This window comes from Lissotriton helveticus, chromosome 9 (assembly GCF_964261635.1).
Source record: "Lissotriton helveticus chromosome 9, aLisHel1.1, whole genome shotgun sequence".
Lineage (NCBI taxonomy): Eukaryota > Metazoa > Chordata > Amphibia > Caudata > Salamandridae > Lissotriton > Lissotriton helveticus.
Window position 1 is genome coordinate 528,833,717 of NC_136070.1, and position 19,710 is coordinate 528,853,426.

At 46.0% G+C, this 19,710-nt stretch overlaps 1 protein-coding gene across 1 annotated transcript in view; it reads right to left on the reverse strand.

Annotated features, from left to right (window-relative positions):
• Window positions 1-5,442: 5,442 nt before the first annotated feature.
• LOC144782819 (potassium channel, subfamily K, member 16-like) overlaps window positions 5,443-19,710 on the reverse strand; it is a 234,284-nt gene continuing 220,016 nt past the window's right edge. The window contains exon 5 of the mRNA XM_078662097.1: window positions 5,443-6,670. Coding sequence (XP_078518223.1) covers window positions 6,348-6,670 — 323 coding nt within the window. The 3' untranslated portion in view covers window positions 5,443-6,347. The remainder of the gene's footprint in view (window positions 6,671-19,710) is intronic.

A 19,710-nucleotide genomic window follows, 5' to 3' on the forward strand; every position in this document is an offset into this window, starting at 1 on the left:
GCAAATAGTTCAAATTAGTCATGAATCAATAATCACCATATTAAAGCGTTGTTCAGTATAATCCAAAGCGAGTCAAAATAACAAATACAAAGGCAAGGTCGACCAAGATTCAGTTTTCCCTGAAGGGAAATTCCAAAAAGCTAAGGTGAGGATTCAAATAAGGTCAGGGTAAGTTAAGTAGCAGATGTCAGCAAATAAAGCCTCTATAAGGCAAAATCAAACGAAGAATCAGTCAGTTAAATGAGAAAGGATTTGCTCAGGAGGTTGACTGTGTGAAGGGACAAAGCAAGTAACAAGTGTAAAGAGCATGGTAAGGGACATCTGCTTTCAAGCAAATGGGCAAGCATGTCTTAAACTACCACAGCAAAGCACATTTAAATCATACAACTTCCAAAAGTACAAGCACTTCCACAGTTCCCAAGAAGTTGCAACCAACCAGAATCCAGCATTTCCTGATAACATGGCTTTGCCCTTCTTCCCAGACATTGTTTAAAGGAAGCTTATAGATGCACAGCCTTCATAGATGAGAATGATACATTGCAGTCAGCGAAAGAGACCCCACTTAAACAGTTCAACAAAAAAAAACTTTTCAATGCCCATAAGTAATACAAAAAACACAAAAAAGGGCTTCTCAATTGAAATCTAAGGAAAACACAGTTATCTTCACTAATCACATCTAAGAAAGACAATTGATTTGTGATGTACAATGCTATTTTAATTAACATTCATACAAGTCACAAAATGAATGCAATCAAGATATAACATCCAACAAATATGTCATTTTACAAAAAATGCTCCAAAACAAAAAGGTTATTGCTTATAAAGCAATAATGTCCAAAGCAAATATTAAAAACAGAGTCTCTGCTGTATAACACCAGTACTTGAAGCAAGGAAACAAAACTTTAAAACATTGACACATGTTTAGGTGGGCAGTCTTGATTAGTAAGCCACCTAGATCAGGACCACCAATTAATTTACTTGCTAAAACATTTCAGAATCCAAAAGTCATAAATGAAAACTCTAAAAAAGGTAAGCCACATTGGGTAGAGCATTGAAAGGGGGACTCCACTCACCAGAAGAGACACTGAAATGCCTACACCTATCTGTCTAATGGGGGGAGCCCATCTGGTCAGGTACTGCAAGTAAAGAAATCAGGTCTCATCAGACAACAAATAAAAGATACATCAGAAAATCCTGCAATCCTGAAAAAATTCAAGAAGGGGGTCCTTTCTGTACAAAAACAATCCTATGTGTGCTGCAGAAAAATAAGAAATAAAGATATTTCTCCTCGTTTCCCCTCATCTGGCAAGGCATAGCATTTGAATGTATTCATACATAGGCTTACTAGTGTTGGTAAATCTGGGAATGTGCCAAAATCCATGGGTGGATGCATGGAAACACCCATGCTCCACCCATGGAACGCCTACCTGAGGCACATTATTGCAACTAGCCTTCCTTTCATACTATGTTGTCCCTATTTAAGCATTTAAGCATTTAAGTGCTATGAGAGAGGCTTTCGTGCAGTATTGCTCCACTGAATTCTCTTCTTGTTACTTTGAAACTTCCAAATCTTTAATTTCAGCTAATTTTCACAAATTAAAAATGTGAGATTAATAATTAGCATTTTTTATGTATGCTGTGGTATAGCTTGATCATATTTGCATCGATGCTTTATATGCGTTTTAACTGTTATACTTATGATATGAGACTGCTGTCATGTTTTTATAGGTTTTCATTTTAATAAATCAAATAGAGTGAAAACTGGGGTGGATGGCACATTGCTGAATAGAAAATCCATAGCTGAGGTGAAGTGAGAGAAATTGTTTCTGCTATTATCATGTTTTTATCATCATACATAAGTGCTCATCACCATTTGAACCTCTTGTTGGCTATGTGTTGTGGCGTTACTTGTGATGTAATAAGTAGTACAACTTTGATACGGCCACCTCACAGTTATTTTACGAACTTTGCTACACCAGTGTTCTTGTAGGATAAATAATAATCTTCATGTCAACCATGCTCTGTCATGAGGTTTCACGCTAAGCCATACTGAGGAAGTCACCCTATTTACCCAGTGTTAAAATGGGCCTCCACAATCTTTCTAGCACCGCAATGGAAAACACAAGATGGTGGATGTGAACATAGATGTAATCACATAACCAAATAATTCATTTTACATAATGGTCACCATTGTCACATAATTTACACAGTGGTTAACAGTGGCTTTCACCAGTGTCAACAAGTGGAAAGTAGGTCACACATGCAGCACAGGCTGACCTTGCCCCCAGAGGATGATGCACACATAGGCAAGAGACATGGAACATGCAGCCGGCATACAGTAGCCTGTTAACTTCTTCAGTCTCCTCATTCTGATTTCTTCTTCTGTTTGGGTTGTCATGTTCCCTTCTCTGTTAAATATCAGTAGGTTTAGACAAACAGGTTTTACAAGACTTGAAAAGAATAAGTGAAATTCCGAACGTCCTACTATTTACAAAGATTAACTTCCAAATGTTGTTGTTTATGACACTATGGAACTAGTCCTGTCTCCACTGCTATGGCATGTCAGAGGTGCTGGGTTGAGGAAGATGGCAAGAAATGATAAAGCATTGTAATGATAGCCCTACAATGTGGTTCTATAATATTATTGCATATGACATAAATATCCGGTCCTGAATAGCTCCTCTTTGGATTTAATGACAGAAGAAACTCTTCGAATGGGACATTCATTTTGTAAATGATATTTGGAAAAAATATGTATGTCTGACAACATTAAGGGCCTAATTACGATGTCGGGCGGACTTATGTCTGCTCGACACCGTCTCGGTCCAGGGATAGACCAACCTCTGGTCGGTGGTTCCGACCACCTAATTAGGATGTGATCAACCACTGTTCGGTCGCATTTCTACATTTCCCTATGGGAGCATGCATTACAGCCATAAACCGGCCATAATACATGCTACCATTGGGGATGGGAGGTGCTGTTCAACTCTGCACCCTGTGGCAGGCACCTCATCCGGTGGCAGGCACCTTAAGGTGCCTGCAACAGGGTGCAGGGATCAACAGGGGGGCACCATAGGTGCCCCCTCGGCCACCAACAGGAGGCCGCACACACAAGGGGGCCCTGCTGGGGGCCCCCAAACATGCTTTCCGACATGGCTTCCATGTAGGACAGGCCGGCATGGAACCATGCCGAATCCGTGCATCGCCATTTGAGATTACGAGCCGGTTCCGACTGGCCGACGGGCTCCTTGAGCCCGTCGGAAACCAGCCAGAATGACCCGCCGGTTTAGTTTCCGACCACCAGCATTGTAATGCGGTGGTCGGAATGTAAACCGAGGGGCCGATTAGGATGCGGTCCAGAAGGCTTCGGCCGTCTGATCGTAATCGGCCCCTATGTGTATGACATTCTGACATACAACACTTTTCACTGGTAATTGCTGTAATAGAAAATGTGTAGCATGCAAAGAGCCACATGTCAAGAACATGCACCTAGTTCAGACTATGATGACACAAACAAAACTAAAAGGGAAAAATGCAAACAAAAGAAGTCTAGGTGTTGTGACTCTGTGAACCGAGAATTGTATACACATTTCTTTTAATCCATCTGTAACAAGTCATACAGTTGTGTCGATACAAAACTAACATCTACCTTGATGTTTAATGCCATAGTTGAAGGAAAAAGGCTGACTGATTCTTCTTTTCAGAACTAAACCCACCCCATATGTTTTATTAACTTTTGATATTTTAATTGCCAATGTAATTGATGCTGTATTATGTGAAATGTATGGTCATGAGAACATTCCAAGCTAATACATTTCAAGCCACATATTTGCATGTCCTATAATATATTTTTAAAGTAAAAATCATATCATTAAGTTGTAAAACTGTAATATAGAATACCAAAGTAGGACTGACACACTCATTGTAGGGCAGTAACAGTGGAAACAAGATAAGGGATCTCTAAAACATAATAGTGTCATTCCAGAAAGCTCAAGAAGCTTCTAGGAATATTTGCTAGCACTTCGCAAATCATGAAACCGTAGATAAATAATATTTACATAGAATGTGTTCATTTGCATTTCATGTCACAAGAAGTAACATAGGGGATTTAGCTCTACATGGACTGCTTGCTGGGCCTATCTTTATTTTTTAATTTGAAAAATGCATTTTATTTTTATCTCAATGGTTTTTGTTTGTTGAAGGCTGGGCTTATTGTTATTTGTCATTGGTATAACAAGGGTACCTATTTTTGATGCCTGCCCCCGTCTCTTTCTTTCACCATCCTATACGTCTTGCCTATTTATTTTGTTCCAGCAGGTTCTTGTTCATCAATACTTTGTATCCTACTCATTATTTTGATATCTTTCTCTTCTCCTTTCCTCATATTTTCCTTTTCTCCATTGCACTAGGTCAAAATCTGATGAAACACATTAAAGTCCCTAAAAATGAATTCAGGTGACCACCATTTGTATTCGCTGGCACAAATGAAGCACTGGAGAGGTTGTAGCCTGGATTATCATGGAAGAAATATCAATTGGCCACAATATTGTGACCAAAATATCAAAAATCAAAATATCCAGCAGGTAAATTCACAGAGGGAAGTAAAGATTAACTATTCTTAACTCCACATCTACATACTTTGATGATATATATATATCATTAAGGTACATAGTGGTGGAGTTAGATATAGACAATCTATACATTCCTGTTAATAATTTAGCCGTCAATATTCTGGTTACAATATTGTAACCATTCAATGTTCCTTTTACAGAATTTCAGAACCTACAACACCAGTAGCGGCTGCTCGCATGGTGAAGTGGTGGGGCGGGGGAATACAAACAAAAAAATCACATCAGACATAATTCAAAAATAAATAAAATTGTACTTATCTGGCGCCCCCTTGCTCCTCTCTCCCAATCCTCGACTCCGGCAGGCCAGGGCTGATGCACACAGCACAGGCTCCCAGGTGCCAATCTCAGTGCCTCTCTCATGCTGGGAAGACTATTTCCAGCATGAGAGAAGCGCTGGGATTGGTCTGAGCCGCCTGGTTTGCCACTCAGACAGTGCCTGGGACCCTGTGAGTGTTCTCTACTTGGCTGTGCAACACAGCTTGGGTTGGAGAAAGCCTAAGTGCGCATGCCTGTTTGGCCGGCCTGAGACGGCCGTCTAAACCAACATGTGCACTTAGCAGTGCCCATTACTCCATAGAAAGCTGAGGATGGCCCCTCCCGGACCCGGCTGCCTCTAGCTCAGGGGAAAGTTTAATTATAATAAAATTGCTTTATTATAATTTAATTTTTCTCATTTGCCTCTGCTGGCTTTCAGCAGGGGGGCGATGCTTCTCCACCATAATGGAGGAGCCACCCAGGCACAATACTGGAGAAAAAGCTGAACCCCTAAGCCCACCTGTTGTGTATATTTCATTGTCAGTTTTCATTGCACATGGCATGCATTCCTGAAAGCTTGACACGAATGTCCTTTGCTTCTGTCTCCGTTTAAAAAAAATATATTTACTATTTCTTACCACCTCCTCAGCTGTGCTCTGCCTCCATGCAAACCTGTTAAACGGAGCATAGGTTTAAGTGTAAATCACAATATTTCCACCTCTAACTCAGTTGGAACACATTTTATTATTTGTGTTCATAATCTCAGCACTCACAGCTCTGTCTGAATGTGAAGATGACATTGAATATTAAGACCACTTCCTCACACTGTTACTCACAGTTGTATTTTATGTTCCTGTCAGTTACTACAATATAAGAACTCTTGAAGTTCGTACAAAATATTTGAACCCAGTTGCTTACAATCTAGAACAGCTTCTTTGTCATTGAATCCTCCTAGTATGTAAAAAAGACAACTGCTTATGTCAACCCATTTCCCTAGCACAGTGACAAGGCAACTCGAGACTGTCAGACACATGCCTACCAATAAATACTGATTCCATCAAAATATGATAAAATATGAAAAGGCATCTCTTCAAGGAACATTTAATCAGCCATTAGTAAAGGACCTCAAATGTGTTTGTGGGCATGGGCACAACTAGACAACTCCCAACCCCCACTTGAACATAATCCTTGCATCATCCCTTTGTCCCACCTTGTTCTGTGTTCCATTGCTGGTAGGTAGGTTTTTGCGATATAAGCCCCAAAGCATGCGCATACACAGAACATCGTCATGATTGGCTACTTCAACAAGAGTATGGGAACACTCAGAGGAGAGGGCGTTTTGAAACCAATATTTGATTCTGTAGCTTTTATTTTGAATCATTCCCTCTTTTTGTTGTCGCTGTGTAAGTTCTAGACTTCTGTCCTAGATTCACAAGTCTTGGACCATAAGCAAAAGCTGTGCTATGCAGTTTCCTCCATTTGCGTTGTGCTACCAAGTTTATCTTCCTGACAATATGTTTTTTTGTTGTCACTACTTGAACTCAGCAGCACATCTTCTCCATCAGCAGGACCACTGCTAAGATCTAAGGGTCCATCTAAGGCTTCTTCTTTGCCTCGGCTCCGCCTACCCTTCTTGCTGAGGTCTTTTGTCAGTTTCTTTTCTGTGTCTTCCAGTAAGGCCGTCAATAAATTAAACAGAAGGGCCAGCCAAGCAAGGCCGAAAATAACCCACACTGCAACAGATAACCGATAGTAAGGAAAATATTTCTTCTGTGGGTGCAAACCTAAATAAATAAAAAATAAACATGTTACAATAGAAAAATAAATAAAACGTGCAATTTAACGTTAGATTAATTAAAGGAGAAGTTGTATTAAACAGTTGCATTTTCTCATTGTTATAACTCTATTTGATTTCCTATAGGGATAAATCTGTGGCTGCTTTATTTTTGTAGTCCTAAACTACAAAAAGGAAAGCAATTGCAATTTCTTTACATGATAAAGTCAAGTATTGTGGAATTTTAGTTCGTGTACTAAACATCATCTACGCCATCTTGCCGATTCACGTATGAACATACACGACAGCCATTTTAGGTACCATGGTCTCCCTGTTCACGATCGCCCATCAGCACACTTCCCTGAACCTTGCAAGCCTTCCCCGCGCCTCCTGGCTGCCCCCGCGCTCACATGCACAAGCCATGAAACCCCCCCCCCCATGACTCTGTCTCAGGGAATCACGCCCCGCGCCTGACCAACACCTCCTTTCCGTCCATGAATACCCCTCCTTTGATGACCCCTTCCTCTGAGCCCGACTGCCTGTACGAACCGCTGGTCATCCCTTAGCCCGAGGGTACAGTTTATTGCCCACTACTGTATGCACTCGCCTCTCCTGAAGGAGACCACTATTGATCATGACGTCCCCACCCCCTGAGATTCGATCAGGCGCACACATTCCAAAGGAATCGGCAGAACACTCAGCTGCGTGATAGCCCCTCCCAATCATATGAGGGGAAAGGGCCTCTACTGTTGTCATGTGTTGGAATGGGCCGGAACTGGGGGGGTGCCGGGGATGTCGTTCTCATACTTCACAATGTCCTTGCTGTAATAAAGAACGTTCACATGTCTTAGACCAGTGTATAAAAGACCAGGTCTCAGAGAGGTTGAGAGAGCACCTCGAGACGATACCTTGTTGTCTGATCTGATGTGTTCTACTCCGACGGAATAAACTTGTTTCCTGTCTTCCTGTCTCCAGCGCCTGCCTCTTTATTGAATAACTTCGTATGGTATTAGAGGCGTTTTACGCCGGGCAAATTTAACTCAGGAAACATCTACTGAAATCGCCTGACCATTTTGAATTGATCTTTATCAATTGGCGCCCCAAACGCGGGGCCCATCAGCGACACGTGGATCCAGTGGGAGAGGTCCCGACGACAGAGTGAACAACTGCAACGATCGGAAGAGCTCCTGTCCGATAGACCCTCGTCTGACAGCCGATCATCTGAACTTCACTGATTCCGAGCAGACCTCTCCTGAGTGATCTAATGTCCTGACTGGGAACCACCAGGAGTGCCGCGATAGCAACAAGAGAATAGAGGACAATCGGGCGCTGGAAGCGGAAGACGAGAGACTGTCCATGCGGTCCGGGTAAGGTCGTGACACACGACAAATTGCGAAATTGATTGATTGATTGTTTGAAAATACTAGTATTACTTATTGACTGTTTCTGAGGAATTCTCTATTTGCAAACAAGCACAGAATCGCCATACTCTGTTTAGTCTTTGCAGATAGTGAAGGGTAGGCAACGCAAGCCTTTAACACGTCGTGCCTATTTTTTTCTCCTCATTTATTGATTGATTGAATCGAGCATTGAATTGTTCGAAGTTGGTTCTCTTAAGGATCTTCTCTGCCTGCAAACGGGGAAGAATAGGAATATTCTCTCTCCCTTTGCCGATAGTGAAGGGTAGGTAACGCAAACCTTTAACACGTCGTGCCTATTTCGTTCCTCATTGATTGATTGTTTGCCCGAACATTGACTGTTTTGGGAATTGGTTCTTTTTGGAGGTATTCTCTATTTGCAAATAGTGTAGAATAGAATATTCTGTCCAGTCTTTGCAAGTAGTGAAAAGATAGGTAGTGCAGGCTTTTGCCCCCATTGTAATCCGTCATGCCTATCTTCTCCCCATTGGTTCATAGTTGGGTCAACCCGGACCGCTTATTAGAGATGAACCATCCAGCTCCACTGGAAGGCACCCCTAATAAGGACATGTTTACTAAACAAGGACTAGTCGCTATAGCTTATAGTAAGTTATGGCATAAATATACAAAAAAGGATCCTAAAAGTCAGTGGCCACTGATAGGTTCTTTTGACAAAAATAAAATAAAAACACTAGAAGCAGCTGTAAAAATAAATAAGGCAACGCCCACTATGCTTGATAGTATTGGCATGTGGCGCAAAGAAAAAGAGAGGAAGCGAAAATAGTGAGAGAGTTACGAAAAGCCACCCATCTGGCCGCAAAAGAACTAGATGAAGAAATAAGAAGAAGAGAGGAAGTTAAACAAACGCAAGAATCAGGACTGACAGGCCAATGCCCTGTCAGGACCACCTCTGCGCTCTACCCGGAGATGCCCTCCAAACAGCGGGCAAATGACGAGTTACTGCTCGGTCCTCCAATTATCTACATGCCTCCTCCTTATGCTCCCAGCCAGCCTCTAGCACAACACTCACCAGTTCAAAGTGCAGGTGTGGGTGACCTTAGCGCTAGTGCCCCAGCTCTTACGGCCTTCGCACCAGCCGCATTGGTAACAACAGCAGATGAACATGAGACTAGCAGGCACCTAACAGCCAGACCAAATAGGTTGAGCAAAGATGAGCGGGATGGAATCGACAAGATAGCAAAAACATTGGTAGAACGGAAGGAGAGCGAAGAATATACGATGAATATGCACAATTCACATGCCGGTAGTCACAGACGGCATTTCATTTTACGGTTCAGCTACCACACCCTGAAAGCGTATGAGGATAGGTACCAGAATAAAGGTCCTGCTAAATTGACGGCTCTATATAGAAGGGTCGATGTTGGAGATGGAACTGAGAGCGATGTGACGGACCTCTTCATGCAAACGCTTGAGGTCTTCCGCCACCTCGCGGAACAGAAACCAGAGGTCAAGATCACAGTCCCTGAGACGATTGAGCCCTCATTAGAAGCAGCCAACACGATGATGCCTATCAGAGAAGCCGCCCCCTATTGGGTTCCCCCAAGAGGTCAGGGAACAAACGATGATATCAACCACGCAGATGCAAAAGGGAGGGTTGTGTACAACTGGGTTTACCAACCATGGGATCGGCAAGATATTTTAACCTTTAGGCAAACCCTGCCCGATTTACGAAAGAACCCTACAGCCTTTTATACAGAACTAGGCACAGCCTTGGGCTCAACCATAATGACTCTAGCGGACATTGATTTGTTTTTCGGGTTGTGTCTGCCGGCTGATGTATGGAAGCAAATCCGGAAAGCCGACCACACAGACCTGTTCGGACACACCTGGAAACAACTCGATGACCTAGATAGGCAGCGAGAGCCCGGAAAGAAACCTGTAAAAGACATACTGGAACTCCCCGACAAAATAGTGCAGAAGCTAAAGACGTTGATCCCAGAAAAGAAGGTAGACTGGTCGGTAGTCACGGCTTGTCGCCAGAAACCTCAGGAAGATGTATCAGAATACTTCTCACGATTTGAAACAGTGTTCTCCGACTACAGTGGCCAAGATATGACCACCGCAACCGGACAACACCTATTCGTGCAAAACTACGTAAAGGGGCTATCGCAAGAGGTCTCCCAAAAGTTACAGACTAGCGAGAGTAGTTGGGGAGCCTCTAAACCTGCAGCTATCCTTCAGATGGCTCAGTATTACGAACACCAATAGAACGAGAACGAAAGGGCAACTGAGAAAAAGAAAAAGGACTTAAAGGAACGAGTAATGATTGCTCAATTGCAGGGAGTGACTACAGGAAGGGAACGGTATAGGGGAAACTACCAGTCGAATGCCCCTAGGAATTCGGCCCCTAGAGACCGCAACCCCACACCTGGCGCTCCACGAACCGACCTCGATGAGAACCAGTGTGCATTTTGCAAAGAATTTGGGCATTGGAAGGCTCAATGCCTGGCCCTTCGGGAAATGATTAAAAATAAAGAAACAAGGGACATGACAAATGGCTCCAAAACTGGAGGGCAAGGACGAGGGCAGACCCGCGACACCACCAATGACCGATCTGACAGACCAAACACATTTGACCGCCCCCGACAGAATCAGTGCCAACAGTCCGACTGCAACAATGCTCACGACTCTGCATAGGACTGCCAGGGGCAAGGGAGGGATCCAGTCGAGCTCTGTGTTGACCAGCAAGGTCCTTACGTCACTGCTAAGGTCCTGGGTACAAAGTCTCCATTTTTGGTAGACACTGGAGCGACACGTAGTGTATTATCAAAACGACTGATTCCAAGGGCACCCTTGTCTGGCTCACACATTACCTCGATAGGTTTCGATGGAACGCCCTCCACTAATCCCCTGTCTGTACCTATCTCCTTTGACCTAGGAAACAATCCCACTGACACAACATTTCTGCTCTCCTCCATCTCCCCTGACGCCATTATGGGTATTGATTTACTGAAACATTTCCGAGCTACTATTAGGTGTTCCCCGGATGGAGTCCGAGTCATCCTGTACGACAACCCGAGCATGTCCAGACCCTACCCCGCACGACATATGTACGCCATAACAGATGCTGACCTATCCTTGCTCGATACCCTACCCCTGTACCTATGGGCCAGAAACGACTCGGATGTAGGACGAATGATGATCGATCCTGTACACATAACTGTTCGACCAGATGCAATACTCCCGAAACTCCCACAGTACCGGATATCGCCCGAAGGCGAGAAGGCATTGGTAGAAATTATTCAGTCCTTGGTAGATGCAGGAGTGGTAGAGGAAGTGGTTAGTAATGTCTGCAATAGCCCTATCCTACCCTTTATCAAGAAACAAGGTGAGGGAGATGAAAAAGCGTACCGCTTCATCATCGACCTGCGAGAAGTCAACAAAGTGGTGGTGCCACAGTACCCCGTAGTCTCAGACATCGCCACCATTCTGACTCTCATCCCGTCCACTGCCACCACCTTCACCGTTATTGATCTCAAAAATGCATTCTTCTCTATCCCCATCCATCCAGACAGCCGTTATCTCTTCGGCTTCACTTTAAAAAACCGTTCGTACCGATTTTGTAGAGCTCCCCAGGGCTACACTGAAAGTCCCAGCATTTACAGCCAGGCCCTCAAAAGACGGCTGGACGCCGTCCAGCTACCAGATGGGGTGGTGTTGATCCAATATGTGGATGATATCCTTCTGGCGGCCGACACCACTCCACTTGCAATCACAGCCACTATCCACCTCTTGCACTTTCTTGCGGAGAATGGCCACAAAGTCTCCAAAAAGAAACTGCAGTTCTGCCAGCCCCAAGTAACATACCTAGGTCATCTCCTGTCCAAAGAAGGGAGGAAACTTACGCCCGACCGAATCCAAACCATCCTAGACACCCCCATTCCAAAAACACAGGAGCAAGTCCGTTCATTAGTGGGCCTTACTTCTTTCTGCCGACAATGGTTACCAAATTTCAGTCTCATTATAAAACCCCTACTCTCCCTGTTGGCCAAAGATGTTCCGTTCCCACTCCCTTGGACTCCCGAATGCCAAGCATCCTTTAAGGAGTTGCGGGATGCCCTTTGCTCGGCACCCGTTCTAGGAACACCAGATTACTCCAAGCCCTTCTCCCTCTTCACTCACGAAAGGGAGGGATGCGCATTGTCTGTTCTAACTCAGCCCATCGGCGCCAAACAACGCCCTTGTGCCTACTTCTCTGCCACTCTTGATCCAGTCGCCAGAGCTCTACCTGCCTGCCTTCGAGCAGTAGCCGCTGCTGCTGTCTCTATCCGCCAGAGTGAGGGAATTGTACTTTCAAACTCCCTCACGGTATTAGTGCCCCATGCAGTTGACACCCTTTTGAACCAGACTAAGACTCAACATCTGACTAGCGCACGACTAACAGGGTACGAATTGACTCTACTTGCACCCCACATCACCCTGAAGAGATGCACGACATTGAACCCTGCTACACTGTTACCCTTGCCCGAAAATGACCCCGATGTGCCCCCTATACACGACTGTGTGACCCTCACGGACGAACAGAATAGGAGTAGAGTTGACCTCCGAGACATTGCTCTTACAGATCCTGATGGAGAACTATGGGTAGATGGCTCTTGTATCAAACTCCCAGACGGCACCACTTCTGCTGCCTATGCGGTGACGACAGCTCGAACAGTAGTTGAAACCGCTCGCATCACACAACGATCCGCACAGGCAGCAGAACTAATTGCCCTCACACGAGCATGTATCATAGCAGCAGGAACCACGGCAAACATTTACACGGACAGCCAGTACGCCTTCGGGGTGGTTCATCATTTTGGGCTCCTGTGGAGGGAAAGGGGATTCCTGACGTCCCACGGTACACCCATCCTTCACGGAGATTTAGTCTCCGCTCTGATTGAAGCAGTTCTTCTCCCCAGACAATTAGCAGTTATCAAATGCCAGGCACACAAGAAGGTGACAGATTTAGTTGGACAGGGAAACGCACTAGCCGACAGCACTGCCCGAACCACAGCTGAGAATAGGACAACGACACGCATGTATGTGACCAGGTCACAAGCAGAAAAATGGACTGACACTAGGGAAACGATCAGGGACATCCAATCGGCCAGCACACCACACGAATTGACTGAGTGGGCGCGGGTGGGTCTAAGGGACGATGAAGGCTGCTGGCGGACAAAAGACACGAACAAATGGTTGCTGCCTGATGCATATTTGATCCCCATACTGACAATGGCACACTCCCCTGCACACATAGGCTCTGCCCCCATGATTGAACTAATTTCCAAAGTTTGGCACAACAACAAGATCCCCGACTCGGCCAAACGCCTAGTCCAGCAGTGCCTTATCTGCTTACAACACAACCCCGGGAAAGGAACTGTGGTACCCCGGGGAGGGTTTGGGATCCCCGACCACCCCTTTGAGGTCCTTCAGATGGATTACATCCAGCTAGAGAGGTGCCAAGGCTTGAAGTACGTTTTAGTCATTGTATGTGCCTTCAGCAAATGGGTGGAAGCCTATCCGACCCGAGATAACACTGCCATGACTACTGCCAAAGTACTACTGAAAGAGTTTTTCCCCCGCTACGGCCTTTGTCGAATTTTATGGAGCGACAATGGCCCCCACTTCATAGCTGAAGTTATCCAACTAATCCTGAAGGGGTTAGGGGTAAAACAAAGGTTCCATGCGGTCTTCCACCCCCAATCCGCTGGCCTGGTTGAACGACACAACGCTACACTGAAACTGAAACTGTCAAAAATAGTGGCCACCACAGGACTTAAGTGGCCAGATGCCCTTCCACTGGCATTACTATCGATGCGCTCCACTCCCACTAAGCACCACTTGACCCCCTACGAAGTTGTGTTTGGGCGGCCTATGAACCTCTGGACTGCCCCCAAACCGACCTCCATTCACGACGTCCCCGACGTCCTGGTGTCAGATTATTTATACAAGTTAACTAAAACATTGTCTGTCATTCATCAACAGGTGCAGCAGGCCATCCCCGATGCTTCCAGGGGTCCCGGTCACGATATCCAACCGGGTGACTACATCCTAGTCCGGAACTTTCAACGAGCGAAGAGTCTGGAACCCCGGTGGACGGGCCCCTGGCAAGTACTGATCACCACTCGGACGGCTCTTCGAGTGGAGGGGAAGAAGCACTGGCTGCACGCCCACCACTGCAAAAAGATTTCCTCGACCCTGGCCACGACAGACAACGTCAGCACCCAAGAAGAGCTCCTGAACAAAGACCGACCATCACTGAACTGCTATCCTGATACCGAGGCACTTGAACTTGCAAAACACTCTGATCCCACTGTGCCATCTCGAGAAGGGTATTTCCTGCGTCGAAAGGAGGGAGCTTCGGCTAAGTAGGCCACTGACTAAGTTAAAAATCTCAGAACGGTGACCCAAAGCAACCAAGGGTTACCCGGAGAGAAGCTAAACAAAGTCTGTGGTTCTGCCCACTACCGAGCACCTTGAAGATGAAGATGATGGAAGCGCCAGATAAGAAGATGATGGAAGTGCCAGATAAGAAGACGTCGGAAGCAACAGGAAATACCCACTACAGGAACCCAAAGACTGACAATTTGCACAAATCAAAGACAATCGCTTTCTTCATTGTCTTCCTCTTTTGCCTCCTCCTCATGACCTCCTTCTGGATCTTGGAGGAAAGCACACCCGCCCACCAGATGTTGCCAACCACTGTCCAGCCAACGACCATGAAAGAGCACCACCTGATCACCCTTTCACCTCAGCTCCGAGAAAGGCGTAGGGAGTTCTGGAACAATTCCTTCGTACAACTGTTGCACCAGCACAACCTTGCTGCAAATGCCACGAACTGCTGGATCTGTGGGTTGCTCCCACATGCTACCGGACACTCCATCCCCTTCATCCCTTCTCCTTTCTCAGTTCACGGCTCCTGCCTCGCCTGGTTGATCCTCATGCAGGAAAGCCACAAGGACAACGCCGCTTCTGGTCAGACAGTGTCACACTTCTACTATGGGTTCTGGCTGAACAAGACAGGAAAGCCCTTTTGTCCTGCAATTTCAGGTTCAACCTTCCTTACGAACATCCCTGCCAAAGAAAGGGTCGAAATGCAAGTGCTCCACAATCCAGCCAGACCCACCTTCTCCCACCTGCGGAAACAAACGGCTGCCACCCTGACCGTGGCCCTGTCTGTCATCAATGTCACAGGACTCGTATGCCTCAAAGGACAAGGAACGCAGCTGGTGGGTCACAGTTCTTGTCGCATCACCAAAACATTGGTCTCAGCTGACCCCCCCACCTTTGTTGCATCCCCGAATATGTACTTTGTTTGTGGCACCAAAGCTTACACTTGGCTCCCAAGAAGCTGGAGGGGTACGTGCTACATCGCCTTCGTTCTTCCTCCCACGTATGTGGCTCCAGCCAACCACCTCCGGCAAAAGCGCGCCGGAGATGTTGAACAAGCCGACTCCACCGGAGCACAGTTCTTGGATGCAGCAAAGGGACTTGTTCCTCTGTGGGGACCAATGGCAAATAGCCGCGCTATCCGACACCTGACTCAGGCATTAGAAACAACCATTAACATCACCACTGGCATCCTCGCCAACAACATGGCTGAGCTTCAGGCCGTCCGCCTGGTGGCTCTTCAAAACCGTCTTGTTCTAGATGTGGTTCTGGCCGACCGCGGAGGTGCATGCCGCATCATCGGCTCCAGCTGTTGCACCTACGTGCCAGATAACTCACCTTCAGTCTACAAGGCAATCGAACACCTCCACAGACTGTCCTCAGAGGTTCACCAGGAGCAGGAAGGATGGTCGCTTGGAGGCTGGTTCTGGGACACTTTGAAGAACTGGGGATGGAGATTGTTCACGTTTTTATTGATACCAATCATAATACTGTGTGGGTGTTGCCTAGGTATTCAATGTTTACCACCTTTATGTGCACTCATTTCCAACTGTATGTGCCCAAAGACTTTGAACTTTAAACCTGAGCACATGAGTCCCCTGTACGAGATAGAGGTGCGTGGTCTCATGGGGATCGATCCGAACTGACAAGCTGGCGAGACATGTTAAAGGGAGGACTGTGGAATTTTAGTTTGTGTACTAAACATCATCTACGCCATCTTGCCGATTCACGTATGAACATACACGACAGCCATTTTAGGTACCATGGTCTCCCTGTTCACGATCGCCCATCAGCACACTTCCCTGAACCTTGCAAGCCTTCCCCGCGCCTCCTGGCTGCCCCCGCGCTCACATGCACAAGCCATGAAACCCCCCCATGACTCTGTCTCAGGGAATCACGCCCCGCGCCTGACCAACACCTCCTTTCCGTCCATGAATACCCCTCCTTTGATGACCCCTTCCTCTGAGCCCGACTGCCTGTACGAACCGCTGGTCATCCCTTAGCCCGAGGGTACAGTTTATTGCCCACTACTGTATGCACTCGCCTCTCCTGAAGGAGACCACTATTAATCATGACGTCCCCACCCCCTGAGATTCGATCAGGCGCACACATTCCAAAGGAATCGGCAGAACACTCAGCTGCGTGATAGCCCCTCCCAATCATATGAGGGGAAATGGCCTCTACTGTTGTCATGTGTTGGAATGGGCCGGAACTGGGGAGGTGCCGGGGATGTCGTTCTCATACTTCACAATGTCCTTGCTGTAATAAAGAACGTTCACATGTCTTAGACCAGTGTATAAAAGACCAGGTCTCAGAGAGGTTGAGAGAGCACCTCGAGACGATACCTTGTTGTCTGATCTGATGTGTTCTACTCCGACGGAATAAACTTGTTTCCTGTCTTCCTGTCTCCAGCGCCTGCCTCTTTATTGAATAACTTCGTATGGTATTAGAGGTGTTTTACGCCGGGCAAATTTAACTTAGGAAACATCTACTGAAATCGCCTGACCATTTTGAATTGATCTTTATCAATATGGTAAATAATTCAGTCAAGCCTGTTGAGTTTACGTTTTGATCATATGATGCAAAAGAAAAGTAAATCAATTTCTCCCCAAAATAGATCACTGTTTGTCGATTTTATGGTTTAAATCGTGGTCTGAGCGTCTTTGAGTCAGAGCACCGTGGGGGTGGTAAGACTTACTGGTCAAGTCTTAACCACGGATACCTCTTTGCCATACATGCCTTAACAACGCATATTCTGTTGTAAAGTCAAGCGTGGAAAAGGCATATGTGTTGTTAAGACTTACGTGGTTGAGACTACTTGGAACCGGCATGCGTGTTAAACGAATGCGTGGTTTCATCACTCAACCAATGCAGCGTTCTCAGCATCTTGCATCTACCGGGATCTCTTTGGACTTCTGGGAGAGGAGAAGTGAAGTGTGGTGAAGCAAGGCTATACATCAACAAGCATTTGCAATGCAATAGGTCTCACATTTTTGAGAGTTTGAGCTATTGGTATTGTAAATGACAATGCCTTTTATTTATGTGTTGTGTTTAAAACAGATAAATAAAAGGCATTGTCATTTACAATGCCAATAGCTTAAACTCTCGCAAATGCGAGACCTATTGCATTGCAAATCCGTGCTATAGAAATGTAAAAAAGCATTAGGCGAGAGTATGTCCTGCCTGTAACAGTAGGCAGGGCAAACTTGTTTGAGAAAATAGTGCTCAGAGGCTGTAATTAAAGCCTACCGAGCAACAACACACATAACAGGGGGTTTCCCCATGGGAGGTTACAAAATGAGATAAGGTGGTACTAAGGAGGAACTACCAAGCCTTTTGACCAATGAACAGCCACAGTTTACAGTGGACAATGACACAAGCTAATGAAAAATGTGAGCAGAGGGTGGGCAGAGCTTCAAGTCCCTACCTCAATACAGCATGCCTCGCAGAGCAGCGCATGCGATGCCCAGGCTCGACCTAAAACGCACACCTCATGAGTTGTTAGCCGCAGCTGGTCCAATGGTGGGCTTTACGGGAGAGGTTCAGGAAACACTGCAATCTGAAATCTCCACAGTTGCAAAGACTACAATAACCTGAAAACTGTTCTGGCCACGTACACCATCTCTTGAACTTATATTCTGCAGTAAGACATGAGGGGCGGCCCGTATTAGGGAAGTATGGGGTTTGATGTATGTCTTTGGAAGGTCTGGGCATCAAAATATTTAGCACTTGCTACTTGGGCGCCAGTGTTGGTCCCTTTAAATTCAATATATATTAATGTACTTGTGCCCCCTGTCTTTTATGGATAGGGCTATCAGAGGCTATGGATTTAGGGTCAAAATAGCAAAAGCGGTGTTGAGGTGGTATCCATTTCTGCTCCCTCAGACCAGCTAATCCTTTTAACTGGTTGCATCTTCCACTGCTGGGATGATGTAATTAATTGGAAAGCACCTTTTTAGTCTATGCAATCTTATCAACTCCTGATTCTTAAGGACCTCACTTCACCACTTCCCCTTTAGCCTTCCATTTTATACTCGGTGCTCGCCCCTCCTGAGTTTACACCTGTATATGGTGCTTGTGCTAGGTCATGTGAGGGTCATCGTGCACCAGGTGGAAGGGTGTGGTGAACGGATGCACTAACAGACACGGCACAACAACAAATATTGTGTAGTTCACCAGTATAAAACGCTATTCAAAGAGATTGCATGAAAGAAGCACGCATGGTTGCACCATGCAGGCCTCTACCACGCAGCCTAACCACAAATGTGTCTTAACCACACATTCCTTACCACGCAATTTCGTGTTACAGGAATGAATAGTAAAGTGGTATCTGTGGGTAAGATTCCCACTGCTCCTACACCCACACCCCCAGCGCTGTTCCTAAAACCTAAAACCCTGACCTCCCATCCCCTTTGCCCTCCCTTAAACTGTCTCGACCCCTTCCACTGCCCTGAAACTTAACCCGACCCCCAGCCCTAAAAACGACCCCAACTACCCATTCCCCTCCCAGTGCGCTAAAGCCTAACCCTGCCCCTTTACTTACACTACCCCGAACCCCTGCGCTGTCCCTTACATTACCCCAACCCCTTCCACTGTCCAATAATCTAACCTGACCCCAGCCCTAAAAACGACCCCAACTACCCATTCCCCTCGCACTGCCCTAAAGCCTAAAACCCTGTCCCTTTACTTAAACTACCCGACCTCCCACCACCCCCAGTGCTTTCCCTTAAACTACCCCAACCCTTCCAGTGCCCTGAAACGTATCCTGATGCCCCCAGCCCCACTCACTTCACCACGGCGTCTTCCTGCTACTGTCTTTTCTTTCTTCCATTCCTGCAGCAGCTAGATCCCGTACTGCCTTAACCATGCACATGCTTGGTTTAGACAAATATGTGGTTAAGGCATGCCTGGTTGTGCTTGTCTAGTAGGAACTACCTGTGGCTAAGACAGCGGTGTTCTGACTGTTCCCCCGCTGCATTAGCCAGCACTGGACTCCAGCGCATTCTCATTTACGGAAGCCTGTGTACAAGAGCAGGATTTTGTGGGATAGCCATTTCCATCACAATGCCTTTCTAAGGGGTTGATCTGTACACAGGAATATGGATGACCACAATAATGACGTTACCATTGACCAAAACTGGCACTCTACGTAGATCTTCTGGGGGTGCTTTAATTGATTAAGATTGACACACAACAAAAGGCTTATGACGTAAAAACATGCAACTCCTATTCAAGCCAA